Source organism: Colobus angolensis, unplaced genomic scaffold (assembly GCF_000951035.1).
Source record: "Colobus angolensis palliatus isolate OR3802 unplaced genomic scaffold, Cang.pa_1.0 Scaffold75, whole genome shotgun sequence".
Taxonomy (NCBI): Eukaryota; Metazoa; Chordata; class Mammalia; order Primates; family Cercopithecidae; genus Colobus; species Colobus angolensis.
In genome coordinates, this window is record NW_012121265.1 from 5,461,921 (window position 1) to 5,470,626 (window position 8,706).

The window sequence follows — 8,706 nt, forward strand, 5'->3', positions numbered from 1 at the left end:
TTTTTTGAGATGGAGTCTTGCTCTGTTGCTGGAGTACAGTGACAAGATCTCAGCTCACTGCAAACTCCACCTCCCAGGTTCAAGCTATTCTTCTGCCTCAGCCTCCGTAGTAACTGGGACTACAGGTGTTCACCACTGTGCCTGGCTAATTTTTGTATTTTTAGTAGAGACGGGGTTTGACCATGTTGGCTAGGCTGGTCTCAAACTCCTGACCTCAAGTGATCTGCCTGCCTCAGCCTCCCAAAGAGCTAGGATTACAGGCATGAGCCACCGTGCCTGACCCGATAACTAAAAACTTAAATAACCTAATGGCACCTTGAGGAAAATGAAAATCCAAACAGAAATCCAGCTTTGAGCTCATAAAGCCAGTGGGAATGCTGTAGTCTGCACTGTCTTCCCATAGGACAAGGGCAGCGCCTGTCTGATACTCCTGCGAGGAGGAACTGGGGTTCTGAACAACGATGAGAATTGGGATTGTATATTCATCAGGACTGAGCTCTCCTTTAGGGTAACTTGTCATCAGAATTTTGGAATATAAAAAGTCTGGAAAGTTTAGAATGAAGGTGATATGACTGCACACATTTCCAAGTTGAATTCAGATTTCTGATCTCAATAAATAAGTGTCTGCCCATGGAAGTAAGTATTCAAGGACTAAGACTTTATTAAAAGTCTAAGGGATGAGAGGTCATATTCATTATCTGTAAGCTATAACTTCCCAGAAAATTCAGGAAAAATTAATCCTGACACTTGGGAGCATTTCTTTCCCTTTAATGAAGGTTACAAGGCAAATAACTAGATTGTATGGTGTTACTTCAAAGTGCAATGCGCTTAGGCCCTTTGATTTCTGTGATAGAGATCTTTATTAGATATAGCTTATTTTCCAAAGAACAGCCTGAGAATTCTGGGAATAGCAGTGTGGATGCTTGTTATGATCTCCAATTTTGAACATTTGGAATATTTTAGATGGCAGGAAACCAGGGACAAGTCTAATAAATGCACCCAAAATTAGTTTGCTTATTTGAAAGCAGATACTTTTTATGTTATCTGATTTTATTGCCAAAATTAATAAATGGCAGCCCATCGCAAACATCTTTCTAAGTTGATTAACCCTTTATGTGAAGAGTCCTGGCTTCCCAAGTAATTACCTACTTATTAGTGTACTAACTTCAAAAAAATTATATATTATGTGTTGAGGTCAACAGGGTCAATTATTCTTCTTCTTCTTCTTTTTTTTTTTTTTTTTGAGACAGAGTCTCACTCTGTCACCTAGGCTGGAGTACAGTGGCTCGACCTTGGCTCACTGCAACCTCCACTTCCTGGTTCAAGTGATTATCCTGCCTCAGCCTCCTGAGTAGCTGGGACTACAGGTGCCCACCACCATACCTGGCTAATTTTTTTGTATTTTTAGTAGAAGTGGGGTTTCATCATGTGGGCCAGGCTGGTCTCGAACTCCTGACCCCAAATGATCCACCTACCTCGGCCTCCTAAAGTGCTGGGATTACAGGCGTGAGCCACTGCGCCCAGCCAATAGGGTCAATTCTTATCCTGTTTTCTCATTTCTCCCTTGTCATAAATAACTTCAAAAGGAAAGCAAACCGGACAGGTTAGGAATTAAGCAATCACATTTTTAATCAATACATACGAACATTTGTTTGTTAACCAGTTACTATTAGGCAGAAAAAAACAGTCATTTATCAAGAATTCAAAAGATACCACCACCTTGAAAATAAAGTGCCAAAAATCTTTGCCATAAATTCTTCCTCACTTATAGAACTAAAAGTAACAAATATTTACTCAAAATAAGGCTTGGAATTATCTAAAAAGTTCCAGATATATTTTAAAGCTATAACAGATTTTGCACATGAAGCCAAAACAGATTGTTTTACACATACATAGACTATCTGACAACTCAATGAATAAATGATTGAATGGATGAATTGTTGAGCATTAGTGATTACTTATGTTCACATTATGGGCCAGGCTTACATCCATTTCTTGTTCTTCTCCTGCCTCACTGTCCCTTGCTCTTCCAAGGCCCTTGGTAAGGTGGCTTCCAGGTAGGCCTGGGCGGTAAGGTGCTAGTGGAAGATGTGAGGGCAGGAGAGGTGAGACCAAGGTATTCTCTGTATCTGACTCAGCTCAATCCATCTCAGGCAGTGGCTTTGTCCTTGTCATGGCTCCACTTTCCACAATCCATTAGTGGTCCTACCTCCCACTAGGCAGCCCCCACCATGGTTCCAGCTCCTCTGGATGATCCGACTACTAGACTCAGGAAACCAAACCTCTTCTCATTATCGTCATAGCCCTGGGTGTGTTAACAGCTTCTTGCTGTTTGGCTTCTCTTTTATCATCTATGTAAGTCAATTTCCTGTATTAAATTCCCTCTGTTGAAACACCTAGAATGGTTTCTGTTTTCCAAACTGGATCCTGATGGATACATATCAGAATCATTTAGCTTTTTCTCCTCTTATCTGGAAATTTTTGCATGAAAATCTGCCCTAAGCCAGTGAAAAATCATTCAAATCACACTCAATACCCACATTCTGCAATAAAGGTCAGTTAATATTCCCTTGGCTGTGTTTTGTCAAACATTGGGATTCTCTTTGCCAAGTGCAAACATGACTCTGCCTACCACTGTTACTACCAATTACAGTGGACACAGCCACAAGCTTTCTCCAGCGGTCACTTTTGTTGCATGTATTAAGTCTAATAACAAGGTAAAAGACATACAAAGAGAAAATTAATCTTAAGAGAAAGTTACACAGTTACCAAATGAATAACATTATTTAAAAAGTCTCTGAAAATTCAGAGAACAAAAGACAGCACCAGAAAGTTTCTTCCCTGTTGAATCAATACATTTCCCGAAATGAAAATCCTGGAGAATTTCTGAATATTTCAAGAGCATCAAAAAAAAAAAAAAAAAATCTGATTCATTAACGAGTGATCCATTGCTTCTCAGCTAGAATGCACCCCTGATATGGCTAATGACTGAAGTAGAGTTCCTTGGTGAGCATAGAGACCACACAGGGGATCTGCTTCTTCTCATGGAAGCATGGGTCATCAGACTGAGACTCAAAGTGCCTGGCGACTCTGTCATTCACCCTGGTGAGGATCTGCATGATCTCCAGGTCTTTCCCGTGCTCCTCCAGGATGGAGCAGAGGGCTTGCACAAACCAGGAGCCTCTTCCTGGGCTCCTCCACGAGTAATAGCCTTCAACAGGAAAGAAAGGAGATAATCAAATCAGCTAATTCTGACAGCTGCTCCACTCACCAATGAGACTGACTATATGGGGCTTTTACACCTGCTTTTCAGAAATGATTTCACTCTACTCTGCACACAAGTCATTAATGAGAATTATGCTGGTGTGCTCAGAGAGCAAACATCTGAGATTCAGAGGGCTGGTATGAAGATGCTAGAAAATGCTTTGGGTATTTCAGTATGGAAATCCTATGACAGACAACATCACTAAGGGCCAGCCTTGGTGAATGGTGCCAAGGTACTCTCCTGTGTCAGTTCTCATGGAGGTACCCACCTGATAAATATCAGATACGTGGGTGTGAAACAGATCTGCACATGCAGACTTCCAAAGGAAATGCTGGAGGTCTATTCCATAACTGTGGAACTCCTCACTACCCTTTGGGGGTCAGTGCTACTTTCTAATCCAAATCTACTAGAGAAGGAATTTGCAGGGAACCTTGAAGAATTCTGAGATGTGTTCCTGCTGCTGGGGTACACGGGAGTAGAGGTGGACCTTGCTGAAGAAATCTAGAGGAACGAGGAAGCTGAATGCCCAACTGTCTGAGGGGCAGGGCCAGGAGAGCCTGATGCCCTGGGAGGGCAAATCTCATCCTATAACTCCCTAACCTAAAACAGTGTGCTTGCACCACTTTATCTGGGTAACGTTCAGGCTGCTTGACACAGCACACAGGGCCCACCATGACAGGGCCACTTGCCTACCTGTCCTGGTTTGATCCTGGCCGTGTCCTGTCACATCCAATGCTATGGACTGAACTATGTCTTCCCAAAATTGATTTATCGAAGCCACACCCCACAATGTGACTGTGTTTAGAGGCAGGGTCTTTATGGAGGTAATTAAGGTCCAATGAGGTCACTAGGGTAGGGCTCTGATCCAAGGGGATTGGTGTCCTTATAAGAAGAGACACGAGAGACCTCACTCATTCTTGCTCTCAATCTCTGCCATATGAGGCTATAGCAAGAAGGTGACCATTTATGAGCTAGAAAGGGAGCCCTCACCAGAAAGTGACTTAGCCGACACCTTGATCTAGGACTTCCCAGCCTCCCTAACTTAGAGAAATAAATGTCTGTTGTTTAAGCCACCTTGTCTAAGGTATTTTGCTATAGCAGCCCAAGAAGACTGATATACCCTGCGATCCAGCCCCGAGTTTTACCAAACGCACTGGGCTATCTGGCCCCTCAGTACTCTGTCAAAAAGCCCTTCTGTTACCCATGTTGTTTGAAATTTTAGGCTCAGTTACAGCAGCTTTTTTTTTTTTTTTTTTTTTTTTTGCGATAGAGGCTCACTCTGTTGCCCAGGCTGGAGTGCAGTGGCGCGATCTCGGCTCACTGCAACCTCCACCTCCCAGGTTCAAACAATTCTCCTGCCTCAGCCTCCCGAGTAGCTGGGATTACAGGTGCCTGCCACCACGCCCGGATAATTTTTTGTATTTTTAGTAAGAGATGGGGTTTTGCCATGTTAGCCAGGATGGTCTCGATCTCCTGACCCTGTGATCCGCCCGCCTTGGCCTCCCTCCCAAAGTGCTGGCATTACAGGCGTGAGCCACAGCGCCCGGCCCAGCAGCTCCTTTTTAACATAGCTTTTCTCATCTGCCTCCTTGCTCAGAGCACCTACAACTCTACCACTGGGTTTGTTTACACAGACATATGCCCCCATTACACCTCCTCCCTCTCAGGAGCAGAAAGACCAAATTATTTTCTATCTTATGCCATCCTTAAAAACTTGTGAAGTTATCGCTCTCACAAAATCCCATCTGTAGATCCTGCCGGAGCTGGTTTTCCAAACACATCAACCTATTTACTGTAACCAGTACCCTTGTGCCAAATACTTGACACAACTACTATTACAGCTGGGAAAATTCTAACTTAGTGCTGGTTTGTACCCAAAACAAAGGAAGGACTTTCATTGAACAGACTCAGTCAAATGTGGTGCTCAGTAGTGAGGAGGCGTGCCCGTCGCTGGCATTTTCTGGTACCTGTGTACAGGCTGCAGTGTAAAGGAAACCTGGCTTGGCCACAGCTCTACTGTGCACTGAACTCTCTACCTGACCTTAGGCATATCACTTAGGTTCATCCAAACTAAAAATTATTTTATTTTATCTGTAAAATCAGGACAGGAATAACACTTTTCCTAAATACTTATGGTATTATTGTATATGAGAAAAAATGCATGCAAGACACTCTATATTGTGAAGTGTATAGAAATGTGTGTCCTTATCATTTCCAAAATGCTACTAATAATAAATGAATAAATCATTTATGAATCATTCATTTATTTATTTATAAATAAATAAGTCAGCTTTCCTGGAGAGAAAAGTGAATGCATTTCTGTGGTAGGCAGAATAATGGTGCCCAAAGATGTCCATGTCCTAACCCTGGAACCTATGAACATGAAACCTTATGTGGAAAAAAGGACTTTGCAGATGTGGTTAAGGGTATCGGACTGACATGGGGAGAGGAGCCTGGAGTATCCAGGTGGGTCCCATCTAATCACAGGCATCCTTTCTCAGCTGTGGTCAGGAAGAGAGCACTGTAACGACAGAAGGGTCAGAGAGATGAAAAGTTGCTGGCTTTGAAGATGAACGAAGGGGCCACAGCCAAGGAATGCAGGCGGTTCTAACACGCCACATAAAGGCTGGGAAATGGATTTTCCCTTGAGCCTCCAGAAGGAATGTAGCCCTGACAACCTGTTTTGGAGTTCTGACCTCCAGAACGGCAAGATAATACATTTGTGTATTTTAAGCCACTGTGTTTGTAGTAATGCATTACTGCAGCAAGAGGAAACCAATACTGCCCCCAAGTCTGTGTTTTGATGACAGAATGGGCTAAAGTATGCTTGGCAGACAATGGACGTGATACCTGGAACCGTGGAATAGGCGAAGAGGAAGTCAGCTTCCACTGGGATCTTATATCGAGGATTAGCATCTGTGTCATTGATGGGCCCCGAGTCAGCCTGGATGCCATCATCGAGCTCTGTCCCTCGGCAAGCCTAAGTATCAAAGTAGACATCATTCCGTGCAGTTGGGAGCAGAAATGTATGTCCTGTTCACTGCTGTGTCCCAATACCTAGAACTGTGTCTGGCATACTTAGGAGCTCAATGATAATGTGATGAACAGATAAATGAATGAATGTGTGTCAAATTACTGAGCAAATCAAATAAAAGTATTGCAATGTCTTAAAGAAACCTTCATAATTTGTGGCTGGGTATGGAGGCTCATACATGTAATCCCAGCACTATGGGAGCCTAAGGTGGGTGGATCACCTGAGGCCAGGAGTTTGAGACCAGCCTGGTCAACATGGCGAAACCCCATCTCTTCTGAAAATACAAAAATTAGCGGGGCATGGTGGTGCATGCCTGTAATCTCAGCTACTCAGGAGGCTGAGGCAGGAGAATCGCCTGAACCTGGGAGGTGGAGGTTGCAGTGTGCCGAAATCATGCCACTGCACTGCAGCCTGGGTGACAGAGCAAGATTCCATCTCAAAGAAAAAAAAAGAAACCTTCATAATTTGTGATTCAGTGGAAACACATATGCTAACGATTCAGAGAGAGAAAAATTAAACCCTAATTTGAATATGGAAACAGCATTTGGATTTGTAAAAATGATGCCATCCCTGTCACTCTATAATCTTTCCCCATTTTCAAGTGTGGTGGCATTGAAAAGAGGTTACCTGAATGAAGAAGAGTTTGGGTTTCTCTAAAAGGGTTCTGCATCTATCCCCCCTAAAATGGGCTGTCAAATCCTTTATTGGTGTGACACCATCTTTCCCATAAATTACATTTTCTTCTCCATGGCTTAAGAGGATGCAGGCGAAGCAGGCGGCATTTGTATGGTCCTCTTCAGAAGCTGTAAGCAAACAATATGAACATTGAAGAGTTAAGGTGTAAGTTCTGGGGGGCCTCACATGCAGCATTTCCAGAGGCAGCCTGGCAGCTACCTCTGACTATTAGAGGGGTACAAGGGAGGGGAGAGGAGGAGCTGGGGACTGGGCTCCTTTCAAAGGATCAGACTTATCTAAGAAGTTAAGAGAGAGGGATAGGTACAATGTATAGGGGCTGATGGGTGTGGCCCTGCTGTTGGCTAGTTTTGTGACATCAGGAGTGTTACTGAACCATTTTGTACCTTGGTTTCCTTGTCTGTACATTGAAGATCAATATTAACTCATTAAATGAGTTAATATTTGTAAAACAGGCCACATAATAAGCATCATGCAAGTATTTGTTAAAGAGAACAAAATATTATACTAAGTGCAATAAGCCAGTCACTAAAGGGCAAGCACTGCATAATTCCACTTTCAGGAGGTACCTTGAGTAGTCAAGATCACAGAGAGAATATAGAACGGTGGTTACCAGGGGCTGCAGAAAAGGGGAAATAGCCAGTTACTGTTTAACAGAGATAAAGTTTCAGTTATGGAAGACGAAAGAAAGCCTGGAGATGGATGGTGGTGATGGTGACACAACTATGTGAATGTCGTTTTGATCTATACATTTAAAAATGGTTACAATGGTAAATTTTATGTTATGTTGCGTATTTTACCACAACTAAAGAAAATTAAAGAAAAATAAATAAAAATGCTAGATTGGCTGTCCATTTAGGATACTGAGGAGAGGAATCATAAACCATGTAGCCAGCTGGCCCAGCTAGAACTCACCAAAGGCTCTATGATACTAACTGACCAGCTATAGGGTAACTAACCATTACTTTTAATGCCAAAAACCACAATTACTTTTGCACCAGCCCGTAACTAGCTAATATACATATCCTTTCTTCTTCTCTATGATTAATGAGGGGGAGGAATAATATTTAGAATTTCTTGAGCAAATACTACGTGCAGACACTGATCTAGGAACTTTACATGAGTTATTTTGAATTCCTACAAGACTGGAACTAGGCCTCATTTATCTTTATTTCCCAGATTTTAAAAAATGGAATCTCGGAGAGGTTTCATAACCTTCCCCAAAGGTGGTACAACACGTTGGAGCCTTGGGGCCGTTTTTCAAGCCCAGGACACTGTAAAATCCAGCTACCTCACCAGTTCCAGGCACAGCAAGAGTGGCCTCTCCCATTCGAATTACCAAGACACTTTGCATCATCTGTACAGTGATTCTTGTATTAGTTTTGATAGTAGAGGTATAAGGCAATGGTGATGAAAGTTGGAGTTCTTAGCTTATTTTAAGATTACACAAATTAGGACAGTTAGAAAATGGAAGTTTTGTCTTCACTGGAACTGACTGCATGTAAAGTCAGAAAAAATAAATGCTTTACTAGTTTGACAGGACAACAAACAAGAATTCTCTAATTGTGACATGCCCGGGGCTTGGGCAGAATGAATCACCTTTCAAAAGAACAGAAACGGCTGGGCGCAGTGGCTCATGCCTGTAATCCCAGCACTTTGGGAGGCCAAGGCAGGCGGATCACGAGGGCAGGAGTTCGAGACCAGCCTGGCCAGC

At 42.9% G+C, this 8,706-nt stretch overlaps 1 protein-coding gene across 4 annotated transcripts in view; it reads right to left on the bottom strand.

Annotated features, from left to right (window-relative positions):
* Nucleotides 1-1,604: 1,604 nt before the first annotated feature.
* CASP7 (caspase 7, apoptosis-related cysteine peptidase) overlaps nucleotides 1,605-8,706 on the bottom strand; it is a 49,139-nt gene continuing 42,037 nt past the window's right edge. For 3 of the 4 annotated variants that reach the window (XM_011927856.1, XM_011927855.1, XM_011927857.1), the window contains 3 exons: nucleotides 6,927-7,102; nucleotides 6,116-6,245; nucleotides 1,605-3,211 (listed from right to left, as the gene is read on the bottom strand). In XM_011927856.1, the coding sequence (XP_011783246.1) occupies nucleotides 2,982-3,211; nucleotides 6,116-6,245; nucleotides 6,927-7,102 (536 nt within the window). In that variant the 3' untranslated portion in view covers nucleotides 1,605-2,981. Of the gene's footprint in view, nucleotides 3,212-6,115; nucleotides 6,246-6,660; nucleotides 6,735-6,926; nucleotides 7,103-8,706 lie in introns of all 4 variants that reach the window. The other variant, XM_011927858.1, reaches the window with a different exon arrangement.